The sequence below is a fragment of the Rosa rugosa genome, chromosome 6 (genome assembly GCF_958449725.1).
Source record: "Rosa rugosa chromosome 6, drRosRugo1.1, whole genome shotgun sequence".
NCBI lineage: Eukaryota > Viridiplantae > Streptophyta > Magnoliopsida > Rosales > Rosaceae > Rosa > Rosa rugosa.
The window spans coordinates 42,932,047-42,947,983 of NC_084825.1; the positions used below are offsets into that span (position 1 = coordinate 42,932,047).

The following is a 15,937-nucleotide window of genomic DNA, read 5'->3' on the forward strand; positions in this document are numbered from 1 at the left end:
CCGTTACCCAATTTCCCCCAAATTTCTCCCCGTTAGGTTCGAATACCCTATGGGTACCCTACCCGATGGGGATTTTTGCTATCCCTATACATTTTACATATTCCCTGCCTGATCTACCATGTATTCTTAAGCATGACATGACTTGATTGACAGCATGGACTTAGCACGAGGCATGTCTGCTTCTTTCACTTATCCATGTGAATTGATGACAGACTGTGTCCACATTTCACTCCCCCTGTGCAATGATTAGTGCTGCCGCCCAAGTGTTAGAGCAAGTGCAGCGGTTGCTCATGCCCGGTCAAAGAGCTCAGATTTGATGAGGTGTTGCCCAGCTGAAGAAAATTCCAGCTTCCATCGGCCTTTATTTAACCAGCCAAGATTTGGCTTTGCATGACCAAGGCCAAAAAAAAGGGCAAGGCCGTGACATTTTTCTTGCCCAAAGTCAAGGAGCTGCCAGCGCTGCAAAAGGGAGAACGTGGGTGACATTAGGAAGAAAAGCAAAGAGACAGACGCAAACAGTGAATTTAAACAGTGAAACCCACTGGTGAACAGTGAAATTACATGAACAGTAAGGTGAATAGTGAAAAAAGTAAACATTGTTGACCGGGCAAGAAAAACAACGGGTGTAAACCCATGTCCAGTGGCAGTGAATAGTAACTTGACTGGTCGAATTCTTGACTTCTCGACTTTGCATTTTCTTGACTACGGGTGAACTTGCTCTTACAAGGCAACAAATTTGGAGAGAAAACTTTAAAAAGTTGAAGGCTGAGGTACACCCGTTTGTCTAACCTTATATGAGTCTGAGCTCTATCACTCACTTTTTTTTTTTTTTTTTTTTTTTGTTGAGGAGCTATCACTCACTTGTTATATTCATTGGTATCTAAAAGAACTATTAAGAAAAAAGTAAAATCCGATTTTTCTTCTTTTGCAATCAAATAAATTCTAATTGATAGGCTCTTTTACAAAATAATACCGACAATAAATAATAATAATAATTTATTTATTTATTTACTATTATTAAGAGAATAGGGTTTGTTAGCCAAAATTAAAATAAGGGCAAATTACTGGTCACTCCCTCAACTTTTGGGGAGTCGACAGTTCAGTCCCTCGTATCATAATTTTAACAAATAACTCCCTATACATTCAAATCTCACACAATTTGGTCTAAAATGACCATTTTACCCCTAACTTTTTTTTTTCTTTTTTTTCTATCCTCTCTCTCACTTCCTCTTTTTTTTTTTAATTATTTATTTTTTCTCTGTTTATCTTTTCTTCTTCGTCCTCTCTCTCTCTCCTCATTCACTGGCTCAATGTCGTGCCCTCTTGTTCCTCCTTTCTCTTCTTGTTGTCCTCTACGCCCAGATCGAAACCCTCGCTCCGCCTCACACCCATATCTCCAATCCCAAGCTTCTTTACTTGTCTGATCTCTATTTTCTCTCTCCCAAACCTTATCAGAGCCTTTCATGATGACGACGATGACGAGCATAGTGGCCGCTGCGTGCGGTGGAGGAGGCGAGGATCGGGTGCTCGCGGCGGCGCAACATATAATGAAGAGCCTGGGCAACACGTCGAAGGAGGTGAGGGAGGATATGTTGTTGATCTTCTCCAGCTTTGATAACCGGCAGTCGAATTTGACCAATATGATCAATGATGAATCGAAGGAGGAGGACGACCGATTCAAGGAGGAGAAGAAGGTGATTTTCTGGTGGGAGGCTGATCACGACGCAATGAGGAGTGTTGTACCTTGCGAGGAGTGGCTGCACGAGTCAACGGAGTATTTGTTAGTCGTGGATGAGATCCTCAGACCACCATGGCCGTGGTGCTTATTTTTCTGTTCTAATCTGATTTTAAAATTGGGATTGTGAAATTGTGATTGTGTAGATTCATAGGGATGAGGAGATATTGAATTTGGTGTTTGTTTGGGCCCGTGAGGGCTCCGAGTTGAAGGGGGATGTTTCAGCTACTTTCATAGGCGGCCTCATGGCGGCGGAGTATTTGGTGGCCTAGGAGATCGGAGAACGAGTAGCAAATGGCGAAGTCAGAGAACGAGTAGTGTAGGGGCAGAGGCAGAGGCGGCCTCATGGTGGCGAAATCGAAGAAGTAGCAGTAAATAGAGTTTAGGGATGATCATTTGAGAGAGGAGGGAGATAAACAGAAGGAGAGAGGAGGGATAAGCAGAAGGAGGAGAAAGATGGGGAAGAAGAAGAGAGGAGGGATAAGCAGAAGGAGGAGAAAGATGGGGAAGAAGAAGAGAGGAGGGATAAGTAGAAGGAGGAGAAAGATGGGGAAGAAGAAGAGATAAACAAAATGAGAGAGGAGGGATAAGTAGAAGGAGGAGAAAGATGGGGAAGAAGAAGAGATAAACAGAAAATAAATAAATAATAAAAAAAAAAAAGAGGAAGTGAGAGAGAGGATAGAAAAAAAAGAAAAGAAAAAAAAAGTTAGGGGTAAAATGGTCATTTTGGACCAAATTGTGTGAGATTTGAATGTATAGGGAGTTATTTGTTAAAATTATGATACGAGGGACTGAACTGTCGACTCCCCAAAAGTTGAGGGAGTGACCAGTAATTTGCCCTTAAAATAATTACTTGCTGTGAAGAAATGCTAGTTATATATTTAAGAGAAAAGATTTTGTTAGCTAAAATGACTGTGAAATTGCATACAAATCCTTACATCACATATTTATTTGTAATTAAGAGAAGAGGCTTTGTTAGCCAAAATCAAAATTTTTGACAGAAATGATCCTAAAACATTAAAATACTTTGAGAATTAATTAAATCACAAGGGTCATTATGACAATTGCAAATTAAATTTTTATTAACAAAAATAAACAAAATAAATCCCACAAATTTCACTTTTTTCCCCCACTAGCCTCTCTCTGCAATAACTGTTTTCATCCTTTTTTTTTTCTTTTTTCTGAAAAGAAAAATACTTACACGTGCAGAGCATGTGTAGAGAAATGCTAGTATTTAATAATTAAGGGATAAGAAGGTAAATAACAAAATCAAAATTAAAAAAGAAAAAAAAACCACTTGTGTGCAGACAACTTCTCACTATGTGCATTTTGCAATTTTCACACATGAAAAAACTTCCCACTATCTGTATTAACTCCCCACTTTTTTTTATAAATTTTCTCACATCTATTTAATTAATTGGGGCTGTGACCACTTACCCACTTACTCCACCAAGAGTTTTTAAACCCCATTTACCCAATCTAACAGTGTTTGACAGTATTGCCCTCGTTTTAATTAACAAATTACACTCATATCTCTCTCTCCTCCCCCTCATCGATTTCTCTCTCTCTCTCTTTCTCTCTCTTTCTCTAACCTCGTCTCAGGCTCTCTTTCTCTCTCTCTCTCTCTGAGCCACCACGCCCACCACTCCACCGTCGATGTCGGCCTCCACTGCCGCCGCTCTGTCCCACCGTCGGACCACCAGAGGATGACACCATCTAACTCCACGATCCCAACCCCTCTGGGCTTCGCCGGTTTTGTTCGTCAGATGTCCGGAAAGCTCTCCACGCCGGAATCGGGTCTGGGCTTCCCTTGCAGGTCTCGGACGACGTCAAAACTGTGGTCTATTGGGGGGTAATAGACAGATTATTGCCCCCCCCCCACTAATTTCTTAACAGTGGTTAATTAATCACTGAAATTAGAGTTTTGATAAGTCTTATGTTGTTTTGAGTTTATTAAAGTACAATAATCTGTCAATAATAGTTAAGTGAAGGGTTCTGACTTAAAACGAAGACATTATTTGGGGGCAGTAATGTGTCTAGCCCCCCACTAAACCATTAAAACTTGCACCAGTTAAGTGAAGGGTTCTGACTTCGTATGAAGACATTATTTGGGGACAGTAATGTGTCTACTGCCCCCCACTAAACCATTACAACTTGCACCAGTTTCAAGGATTCACAGTGTATTGCACTTTATCACAAACAAATCAACAAGAGATGATTACTGTCTCCTAAGAAAAACATTATTGGGTGGCACTAATGTGTCTACTGCCCCCCAATAGACCATCAAACATTACACCGCTTCCTATGTTTCACAGATTATAGAAGTTATTCACACTCAAAACAACAGATAATGTCTAAAAACCCACATTAAGAGGGTCAATATTCTGTCTACTGCCTCCCACTAGACTGACACAAACCACACAATTTTTTTCATTTATTGACTACTGCAATTTAACACTACATTTACTTTGGAATAGCAGTTTCAGTCCGTCAATAAATAAAGCAGTCATCATTGGCCCCCAATACAAAGTCTACTAGGGAGCACTAATGTTACAATTTTTATGGTTATGACTGCCCAATAGCAGATAGCAGTTTTCAGTCCCAGATAGCAGTTTTCAGTCCGTCGTCGATTCCTTCAGAAGGTCAACCCTGGCCTCGCCGAGCTTCTCAGCGACGAGGACCGTCGGCTTGGCGTCGAGCCTGACAGCGGAGAGCACGACGACGAGTTTCAGCGCGGCGATGGAGAGAGCAGGCGTCGTGGGCGACCTGCTGGAGGGATGGAGGGAGGGAGAGAGAAATCCGACGTCTTCTGGAGAGAGAGAGAGAGAGAGAGAGAGAGAGAGAGAGAGAGAGAGAGAGAGAGAGAGAGAGAGAGAGAGAGAGAGAGAGAGAGAGGAGAGAGAGAGAGAGAGGGAGAGATAGAGAGAGAGAGATCGGTGAGGGGGGAGGAGAGAGAAATCGGTGAGGGGGGAGAGGGCAAAAAAGTCTCAAAAATAAATAAAAAGAAGACAAAAAGAATTAATTGGGTAAAGGGGAAATAATCCCTTAGAGTGTTTTGGGTAAACGGGGTTAAAAAACAGTTAGTGGAGCAAGTGGGCAAATTTTAAGCTAAAATTGTGTAAATGAGCATTTTCCCTAATTAATTATTCACACGCATTATCTATCTATTCTATACTATATTTAAGAGAATATGTTTTGTTCAGAAATGGGGTGGGATGGGGAGTTACATTGTTGTCCAGAATAAAAAAAAAAAAAAAGAAAAAAAAAAAAAAAAAAAAAAAAAAGAGGTTTTGTTAGCCAAAGTAAGTGTGAAAAGGCAATAAAATCCATAGACCTTATATTGATTTTAGTTAACTTTTAATAATTGAGTGGAAATATGGTAAATAGTAAAATATATTTTCAAAATAAATAATTTTTCTAACAGTTAACTATCCATGTGCACTGACCTAGCCGCTCTGCTAGGGTTACTCGGTGGCTTTTCGTCCTCGATAAAATTTCCAAATCTTATGGCTGACGCCATAGATGGTATCGCTGCTGTGCTTGCCCCCTCCGACGTTGTCGACCTGGGGAGAGTTGACAGTGATGCGCCGCAGGATGGCTACCGCCCTTTGGTGCGTCGTGGTTTTCTGCTTTTCTATCTGGTGCTAGCCATGTTCAGTCTCGGCGGAGGTAAGTTTGATCTGGGCTTGGATCTGGCTCGAGGTGGTAGTGGTATACGTCCTATGTGGGCAGTATATGTGGGTGAGAGCGGTGGCTTTGCCTTTCTCGTGGGTGAGAAATTGATGGGGCTGAGAAGTCAGACTGATCTGTTGGTCGGTGGCGGCGGGTGTCGTCGGAGTAGTGTGGGCATAAAGGCGGGGCTTTCCTCATGATGCTGAGGACGGGCTCATTTCTTTAAAACCACGAAGGAGGGCAATGGTTCTCGAATTGGGTACGACTGGTGATGCAATTGGCAACGGTTTGGCTGCCGAAGTTGGAGATCATTACGGTGATCATGGTGGAGGCAGCTTTGGCAGTAGTTGTGGTGGTGGAGTCTGGCGAGGCGGCCCTGGTGTTTGGCTTGCTGGTTTGGGCTTGGGACCTAGGAGTGTTTGGGCCTCGACCTGGATGAGTTGGCTACTTCATGGGATTCTGCTTTGGTCCACCCCTCTAGGGTGGGGCTAGTTGGGCGGCCGCGTGACCTGCGGCTTGTGGTTGGAAAGGTACCGGTGGTCTCAATGGGCTAGGGTTTTGGCCTACCCTACTGCTTGGGCTTGCGTTGGAAGTGGCTGGGCCTCTTGGGTATTAATCTAGTCTGTGGGCCTCAGGTTTGGGCTCACTAGCCTAGGGGCCCAAGTCGATTGGAGTACCCTGTTGCTAAGGGGCTGGATGAATTGGGCCTCTATGGCCTATAATATTGTTTAATTTCTGTTTGGGTCGCAAAAACCAGGGCCTTAGTTGGAACCTTTTTATGTAAGCTTCGAGGTTTCTAGGTTTTTGTTAGAATAAAGGTGCATGAATTTACCAAAAGGTGGGTGTACTAGGGATTTTTTGGGATTTTATTATTTTAGAATAGGGTTTCATAAGGTTCTAAGGAACGATTCTTTCTGTCGACCCCAAAGGGGTGTTTCATTTTTGTACTGCTTGCTGAATTATAATGAAAGGGCTGACCTATTACCATAAAAAAAAGGGTCCTTGACCAAAAGCCCCAAAATGAACCAAAGTTATCCCACTTACCCCAGCAACAGATTTTTATTCCCACTAACCCAATTTAAAGAGAAATGACAACTTTGCCCTTCACCTAATTAAAAAATTACATTATGCCACTCTGTCTTCTCTTCTCTCTCTCCACGCTGCCAGCAAACCCCTCTTTCTCCTTTCTCTATCTCCCCCTGATCTCCACTTCCGATTTCTCTCTCTCTGCTATCGCCGCGCCGGAGATGCAGTCCAAGCCTGAAGACGACGAAGAAGCTTCGATCGGAGCTCCAGCCACTCGAACGTTCTCATCGTCGTTCGATTGTTCGCCGATCCCGAGCCTCCGCAGCCTCGCCGTCGTTGCTGTTATCATTCCGGCACTCGCTGTTATCCCTCTCACTGGATCTGCGTTGGCGTACTCGTCGAAATCACTTCTCGGAAAACTGAAAGTCAACAACATCAACGTTAGGGACCATGGTGGCCGGAGCGCAGTACCTCACGACATCAAGAACCACCGAGTACGTGTACCTCATCTGCGTTAGCTGGTCCGCCGTGATCAGTTCCCGGACCTTGGCCAGAATCTCCGGGTACGAGTCGAGCGACGCCACCGCCCACAGTAGCGACGACGTGGAGACGTCTTGAGCAGCAAATAGAAAGAAGAAGAAGTCAACTCCGACTGCAACAGGAATGGAGAAGAGGACATGGGTGCCCAGAGCTTTTCATTGGGTGACTCAATCAATTTCTCTGTTTTTTTTTTTTTGGGTAAAATGGTGCAGAATGCCCGGATAGAAAGAAAAAATGAAGAAAAAAAAAGTTCTATTGGGGCAATAGACATCTGTTAAAGCGTCTATTGAGGGGTAATAGACATCTATTGGGGGGCAATAGACGTTTTGAATTGATGTAATTTTCTCATTTTATTTCTTTAATTAAAGTTTTATTTGTCTAATTTTAAGAAGATTTGTTTATATTCTGGCGACTGAAAGTTCTATTGGGGTGCAATAGACGTCTATTCCCCCTCTATTGGGGGGCAATAGGCATCTATTGGGGGCAATAGACTATTGGAGACAATAGACATCTATTGAGGGCCAATATACATCTATTGGGGGCAATAGAGGATCATTGGGGAGCAATAGACGTTTATTGGGGTAATAAACATGTCCGGCAACCTATGACCGGAATCCGGCCGCCGGCGACAGGTGACGGGCTCCGGCGAAGTCTCCTATGGTTTCTCTCTCTTCCATCTTCTCTTTTTCTCTAAGTAACAAAGGGGTGAGGGGTAGAATGGTATTTAAAAACAAAAAAAAAATCTTAATAGGGTATTAGGGAAGACTTCCTTAGAGTGTATTGGGTAAGAGAGAATTAAAAAAACTTAATGGGGTTAGTGGGAAAAAAATCCCTAGAAATGGGGTAAATGGACAAAAACCCTAAAAAAAAAACTATCCATGTGCAATAACCACCTATAATTCAGATAACCTCCCACTTCCTTTTTCATCAAATAACTTCTATTTTTTTAATATAATAATAATAATAATAAAATTTTTATAAATACAGATGATATGAGAAGAAGACTAGTAATAATAATAGTTTATATTTTTTTTTCTTCTGGTCCAAAAAACTCGGACGTAGGGGTGTAAATGAGCCGAGTCGGAGCGAATACCAAGGTGATCATGTTCGGCTCATTTGCTTTTTATCGAGCTCGAGCCGGCCTAAAGCTTGAATATTTTTTTCCATGCTCAAGCTCGGCTCGGCTTGAATATTTTTCTTAAGCTCGAGCTGAGCTCGGCTCAGTTTGATTTATTGGACGAGTTTGAGCTTGAATAGGTTCGGCTTGGCTCATTTGACTTTAAATTTAATAAATAATATAAAAAAAATAAAAAAATAAAAGGAAGACGGAAAATTTAAAATAGTAAACCAAATTTGATGTCTAACCATCAAATTTGGATTTATTGTACTTAAATTCTTAGATTCTCTTCCAATTGAAAAGGAAGGTAATAAAAAGAATTACATATTTGAGATTAGAAAAATTATATTTTTATTTATACTATAAATTTTCATGAGTCGAGTTTTAATAAACAAGCCGAGTTTTAACAAATTAGATCTACTCATGAAAAATACGAGCTACTCACGAGCTAGACGAGCCGAATATATCATTGTTCAAGCTCAGCTCGTTTTTTTGTCGAGCTTCATATTGAGCTCAAGCTTGGCTCATTTATCTTACGAACACGAGCCGAACGAGCTAAAATCGAGCCGAATACGAGTCGAACACAAGCTGTATCGAGCCTATTTACAGCCCTACTCGGACGGCTTGGGTCTAGGGTTTGCAAATTCCTCTTCGTCCGGCGGCGCTCCTAGTCGGCGTGGGTCTGCCTCGTCGTCAATGGGTTGCTGCCGGACGGGTGTTTGAACACTAGTTGCCTGACAGTCTCTTGGGTTTGGCTTACGGTTTGGCTGGATGGTTTGACAAGAGCTCCGAACGAAGTCTTTAGCACGGTGGACGGTGGTTCAACGCTGGTCGCGCTTCGTCGAGGCACCTTCAAGATCGGCGACGTGATAGCGGGGGCTAGATCGGCTGCATCTTGGGAGGCTAGTTTCGACGCGGCGTGGCTCAGTCGTGCCTTGACGATGGATCGCGGTGGTCTGGTCCGACGTGGGCTTGTGAAGGCAAGGTCGGCATTTGGATTGGCGATGTGGTCTGGCGTTAACTTGGGGCGCGAAATCCGGCGATGAGTTTTTGGCGACGAGATCCGGCGATGGGTTTCGGCAGCAAGATCTGGCGCTGGGGGCGGTGGTCGACGACCAGTGTGATGAAGATAGACTTTGGGCTTGGGTCAAGCTTTCTTTGTTGGGCCTGAGTTGGATCTTTCTTGGGGCTGTGGGGATGCGATTTTGGGCGGGCTACTTTTAGTTTGTCTTTTGTTCAATTTTCCCTTTGTTTAGGGAACTCTATTTCCTTTGTTTTTAGGGTAGCTATAAGTTTTTATCTTTAGGCTTGCTTATTTGCTATGTTACTTCATAGTCTATAGGCTTGCTTGAATAAGTGAGCATGGGTACCGTCAAATGATCAGACCTAATTTATGTATCGCTGTGGTTTTCCACAAACTCTTTATCTACCCAGAGATGGTAGAGGGAGGATATGTAATGGTCCTTTCTGGCCTGAGTATTATTATATATCGACATGATATTCTTAAAAAAAAAAGACTAGTAATAATAATTATAAGAGATCTCCGGACCAAAAAAGGATAAACACAAAACTATATAAAGCATCCGATTGGAAATATGCCCAAATTTCGCAAAAGAAAAAGAAAACCCTAAATCCGCAATTTGGCAGGCATGGCTTCCAATTTACCTGGTGTGCCTTCACAAGGTAAGATATTGGATTTTTTGTTTTATGGTTTGCAAGGAGTATGTTATCTGCCAATTTCCTTGGATTCTAGGTTTTATTTTTTGGTATCGCTAGTTCATGAAATACTAATTCACCAACCTGAGTCATTTTGGCTTTTACATTATGTATGACCAGAAATAGATAGGTCACGCACCAAGTCGGAAGAACAAAGGATTGCCACTTCCCTTCCCCCCGAGGGTATTCTTTATTCTTGTGTTAGAGTTTGTGAGTAAAGTTATCATGGATCTGATTCCTTGCTAAGTAAAGTGTTCATTTATATTATTAAGTTCTGGGATAAGCAACTTTGTATGTTTCTTCCAAGATCCAGTCGTTCTGCTCTTCATATGACACTATTGACATATTGTTATTATGCAATGTAATGGTTTTTTGGGTTTTGACATCATTGTCCATTCATCCCTAACAATGTTACTATGAAACAGGCACCAAGGCGGTCGAACCAAATAATGCCACTTCTCCCCATGAAGGTTTGGCTCTCTTTTAGTTTGCAAGTTATCTTAGGTTTGCTTGTTTACTGTTTATGGAAATACTGGGCCAAACAACTTAAAGGGACTTGACCTCTCCACTCAAGTCGTTTTGCTCTGTGTAATGCATAGCTGACTCACTTCAAGTATACTACTTTTTATGGGATCACAGATCCTATTGTGTTTCAGCACCTCATGTTTAATCAAACACTCATTTTGCTCTTCTTATGGTACTATTCAGTGTCATATGGTTATAGTACTGATTTTATTGGTTTTTACATTGTCACTTATGCATTATAATTATTATTAATTTTTTTTTTGGATTTTCATTTTTTGTCTGAAACAGTTGCTATGTCTTCTTTAGATCGTCTTGATCTCAATGAGAACTCCTATGGTGCCATTGAGGACTTGTCTGATGGTAAGCTTTATATTTTTTTGTTTGCGAGGAATATTATATGTGGGTTTCCTTGGATTCTTTGTGTTGAAGAAAATGAATGTTTATTTGTTTTTGTTTTGGTATTTGTTCAAGATACTGTGTGAACAATTGGTTTCTGAAGGGACTTCACCAGCCCTTAACCAGCAATCCAGCATACTCATTTTGGTTTTTTACAATAGCTTTTGAATATAACTTTTCCAGCCCTTGACCAGCCTGCATGATGCATATACTGTGCAACTATCTGTTAATGGGATCATAAGTCTTATATTTATTATAATATAATTTACACGAGGTATTCATTCTTGCATTTCTTTTGACAATATCGATACAACTGCTACCATGCAGTTCTGATGTTTTTGGTTTTAGATCTAACATATTTCGAATTGCACAAGGACCAAAAGAGCACTTGAGGTTGTATGTCATGCGACCCTGGTATGACTCACTCATACAGCTCGTTGTTACACCAGTTCTGATGATTTTGGTTTTAGATCAACATTTTTCATTTTAATTATAACCGTCAACGCGTTGCGCAAGGACCAAAAGAGCACTTGTGTCTGTATGTTATGCGACCCTGGGATTCACAGAGCTTGTGGCTGCTTCTCACTTTCGTTTTCAGTTACCTAGAATTTCCTGTGGTGTTGTGTTTTAAGAAGGAAAATAAGTTCTTTGATTGGGTAGACTACACAATACTATCCCTTGTTTTTGTGGGTATTTTCACGTAACTACCCTTGCCTACCCTTACCATTAGCTTGATTAACTTGGGTGTCAATGGAGTTAAAATAAATAGGAAAGCTTGGTGAACAGTTAAAATATTATAGCTAATTGCAGTTTATTCCTCCATAGTCTCCATTGCATGCTGATGTGGCTAATGTGGACCCCCTCGATCTATTTTACGGTGTGGGTTCTAGACTCAACAGAAACAATTAGTTAAATCTTTACGAGAAATTAGTCATTTATGTAAATTAAGAGCATCTCCAATGACAATGTCTTTTGGCATTGGTCAAATTTAAATTTGACATATGACATGACAAAATTGACATGTTCACATTTTGACTCGTTTTAACTTCAATGGAGATGTCAAATTTGAATATTATTTTAATATATATAATTCTATTTATGTTGTTTTCCCTTTCTTTTTTTTATCTTATAAATCAAAGATCATACAAAGAATGTTTCCAGTAAGAGAGATGCAATTGAGATTATGAGAATTTGGGATAAAGGAATACATAGCAGGAAACCTAAACAGATGAAAACATAGACATATAGTATTTCACTGAAAACCAAATGAACTGATACAAACTGAAAAAACTAGAAGGCTTTGCAATCCCCCATACAGACTTATGCTGCACATTACATAAGCAACTAGTCTTCAAAAACCATTGGAGGATCTCTCACCCTTCTCCCTTCTCTTTCCTTATTCAAATCTTTGCATTTGCAATTTCTCCTTGGAGTTTGTTGGTCAATTTGTTATGCTTTTAACTTTTGTTTTTGGTTCTGTGAGGAGATTAACTGGAATTTCCTTGGCTTGTGTTTTGAAGTAAAAAACTGATGCGTTTGTGCATGATGCACAGTTGCATACCCGACATTGAGTTAATTTGACCTTCATCAGTTGCATAGTATGAATGTATGATGCAACCAATCGTTGACTTTGATCTGTGCATGATCCATAGCTGTTAAACTCATGAAGTAATACTATTTTTCTGTGGGAGTTCATTTTGTATTGCAGCTTCTCATGTTTCATCATACATTCATCTTTGCTTTTCGGCCATTTTCCTATGGTACTGTTCAGTGTCATGTGGTCATAGCACTTTTCACGGGTTGTCTATTTTTTGTTTTCTTTTCTCTCTCTTTTTTTTTTTTGTGGTCTGACACTTTTAACTACAAACAGATGCTTCCGATGGAGGCGCTCCAATGGAAGCGGATTACTCAGACGGCTCAATGTTTCCGATGCCAACAAGAGAATGAATCGCCTGTACACGCAACATGGAGTTGTGCGGCCTGCGTTGCGGTGTTTGAAAGGGCGACTTTTTTCTCTTCTTTGTCATCGGGTCAGTATCCCTCGTTTATTTCTTTTTTTGATCATGCGATGAAAACTGTGGCAGATGAGGAGCTCCAGTTGCTTGTTATCTTGCTTTGGATGAACTGGCATGATCGAAATAAGTCTTATCATCAAGAAAGTACTGAGACGCCTGATCGTATATTTGAAAATGGTGTGAGACTTTTGACTGAATGGAATAATGCAAATTTTAGAAATGGGACAGCAAATAGAGATAGTGGAGTTGCTGTTAATGGGGATGTGGAAAGTAGGTGGAAGGCCCCAGAGGATGGAGTTATAAAACTAAATTGTGATGGAGTTGTCTCCCTTAATGTAAAGCAATTTGGCACGGGTTTTGTGGTAAGAAATCATCAAGGTTTGTTGGTGTTAGCTGGTGGTCAAAGGCTGTCCCATCAACTTTCAAGTGTAGTGGTCAATCTTTTGGCAATTAAAGAGGGTCTGGAGGCCGTGAAGGAGTGTGGGGGAGGAAGAGTAGTTGTGGAGACAAATTGTCTCCTGGCTGTGAAGGTGTTGAATCAAAGAAACCAATGTTTTGCTGCTGAAGGAATAATTGTGGAAGAGATTCAATCTCTGATGTCAGATCTTAATGTTTATGAGATTCAACATGTTCGAAAGACTGGAAATCAAGGTGCACATGCAGTTGCAAAGTTTGTTGCCCAGGAACAAGGGTGTTTTAAGTGGTTAGAGGTTGGGCCTTCTTGGCTCATGTCCATCATTGATAGTGATAGGCCTTTAACTCAAGGAAGTGCTAGGGATATGAGTAGTGATTGGACTTCTAATGTGTTAGGCATCCATGAGGCTACGTTGGATCATTCCCACTATATGTAATATCTGTTCGGTATTAATAAAGTTGTCCTTTTATCAAAAAAAAAAAAAACTACAAACAGATGCTTGGCTTCGTAAATTACTTTATGGTGAAGGTAATACCCCTCCCACTTCCGGCAAGCTTTTAGTTTTTGTTTTAAAATATTATCTGGGGGCTCTTTCTCAAGTAAATGAATGTCAATTGTTTTTTTTCTTTTGTGGTAGGTAAGCGTCGCGGCACTATGAAGTGGAAAAGACTACTCCCACCTCCAGGTATGCTTCTGATACTTTATTTTTGGGTACCTGGAATTTGCTTGGGGATGTGTGTGTTACTTGTTTCACTTCGGACGGGCTTACACGAGCCTCAAAATGTGCACCACGTAATTGGAGTTACAGTCAATTAAAGTCTGCCTGATTAGTGCTTTGTGGGGACCAAAATAATCACCCTTAAAAAGATGTAGCGAAATTGCAGTTTATTTTCTGATGTCTTGAACCTTTCCAGATGCAGATCTTAGTTCTCTTCGTGAGGACCTTATCGATCCTCCAGGAGAGGCCGTATAGACGTTCATGGATATTGCTTGTGTTTTGAAGAAAAGAAGTGGTGCATCTTTCTTATATTTCCTGGGAGACCAGTTTATTACCCAAATGTATTGTTGGTTAATGTAACATCAATATTCTGACGATTTCGAATTATTGTGACAAAATATGTGAAGATAATATTGTTATTATAAACTCTAGTAGAGGCGTAGAGTGCTACATTTGGTTGACTGAGAATTACTTAACGACGTCCAATCTATTGTTTATGCACCTAACGATTTGATTTCCCAATTCTCATAATGCTGGAGCCCATTCACAATCTAATTAGCTACTGTATATTCAGGTATAAACCCATTTGGCGTATGACTCTCTAGTGATCGATCAAGTCTGTTGTTGACTTGTCTCAACTGTGAAATCCCTTTGCTTCTGGGTGAAACTTAAGACCATGCATGTATTGGAAGGTGGTTAATCCCTCTACGGTCCTCTTACACCAGTCACAATCTCTGGTGTTGATCACTTGATCGTCCATCTCTCTCTCTCTTCTTTCTGTCAGATCCAAGGCATTGCGTGCTGGTCAACAGCTGCAACATCATACCATTGTTCAACTAGGAATGTTCACATCCAGTTTTTGAGGTTATGGGAGCGAGGCGAAAAAAGCTGCAGTTAAAGTTTACTTCCAAAACAAGCAGAGGTAAAGGGAAAATTTCTGGTGGTGGAAATCTCAATTGCCACGATATATCTGTCATAGGTGTGACCATTCACGGTACTCGAACTGTTGTGCAATCAGTTAGTCTACTAGAAGATGAAAGTGCAAAGGACTACAAACCTCCCCTAGTTAGTTGCGGCCTTCCTGGCCATAAGAATAGGAGCTTAAGATAACTAGTGAACTCATAAGTGACTGTATCCGAAAGGGGACTCCGAAACTTAATCTTGTTATAATTTCCAGAGTCAATATTCACCTCTCTAAATAGTTTCCACTAGCACTTGGACAGTGAAGAAGACATGATCCACAGACTCCTGCCCCTTTTTACATATGATGCACCAGTTAAGAGCTCGTGAGATGGGCAAGAACCTGGTCTTCTCCTTCGAACTATAACATACGTGCTTACCAAAGTAAGAACCTTAACCTTAGAAGGAACTTACAGTTCCCAATCGGATAAAAAAGATCAAAATCCGGAGAACCAGAAAATCACCCAAGCACTTGCTGAAGGAGTTGCACATAAACTCCCATAAGATTCTAAACTCCATCCTCTTGTTGGAAAAAAAAAAATAATAATAAATAAACGAAAAAAGCACCTTCCTGCAGAAGTAGCATGGAGAAAGTTAACGGAACATCTCCTTCATTTAAGTCCCTCCTAAACCGGAAACCCTTAACTGTAAGGATAGCTAGAGGGATCAACTAGTGTAGTTGTGGTTGAGTTAGATCCCCAATGACAGAAATATACACAGAAGAAAGAGCAAGTATCAAAGTTTCCAATACTTCATGCGGACAGCTATTATTTGTTAACCATCCTATATTGACAGCACGTCTTGATGTTTGTTTGTCCTTTGGGATTGAGGTTACAGACATGATATATTTTCAATAACTTTTAGCCAGTCTCAGTTACTTAGATTATCAAATCAAATTCAACTGATACTTCAAGAATCTAGCTAAGTCAGAATTTGTAGCATATGCCAGGAAGGATCATATTTCTCAATAACTCTACATATGATGAAATAGTCTTCAAAGTTTATTGTTTATCTGTATGTTTTACTCATCATCAATGCCAAGTGCTCATTACATTATAATGAGGACAGTAACATCACATCTGCACTTTTTGACAGTGGAAAA

General features: G+C 40.8%; 1 protein-coding gene across 2 annotated transcripts; it reads left to right on the plus strand.

Annotated features, from left to right (window-relative positions):
* The first annotated feature begins 9,906 nt into the window (after window positions 1-9,906).
* LOC133717787 (uncharacterized) lies at window positions 9,907-14,294 on the plus strand. Of its 2 annotated transcripts, XM_062144525.1 has the most exons (6): window positions 9,907-9,989; window positions 10,232-10,276; window positions 10,620-10,691; window positions 12,598-13,685; window positions 13,795-13,842; window positions 14,072-14,294. In XM_062144525.1, exons 3-4 carry the CDS (start codon window positions 10,653-10,655, stop codon window positions 13,591-13,593), a joined length of 1,035 nt encoding a protein of 344 aa, XP_062000509.1. In that variant the 5' UTR covers window positions 9,907-9,989; window positions 10,232-10,276; window positions 10,620-10,652; the 3' UTR covers window positions 13,594-13,685; window positions 13,795-13,842; window positions 14,072-14,294. The 2 variants fall into 2 exon arrangements, with proteins under 2 accessions (XP_062000509.1, XP_062000508.1); XM_062144524.1 differs by lacking the exons at window positions 9,907-9,989; window positions 10,232-10,276; window positions 10,620-10,691 and having other exon boundaries at window positions 12,210-13,685.
* Window positions 14,295-15,937: the final 1,643 nt, after the last annotated feature.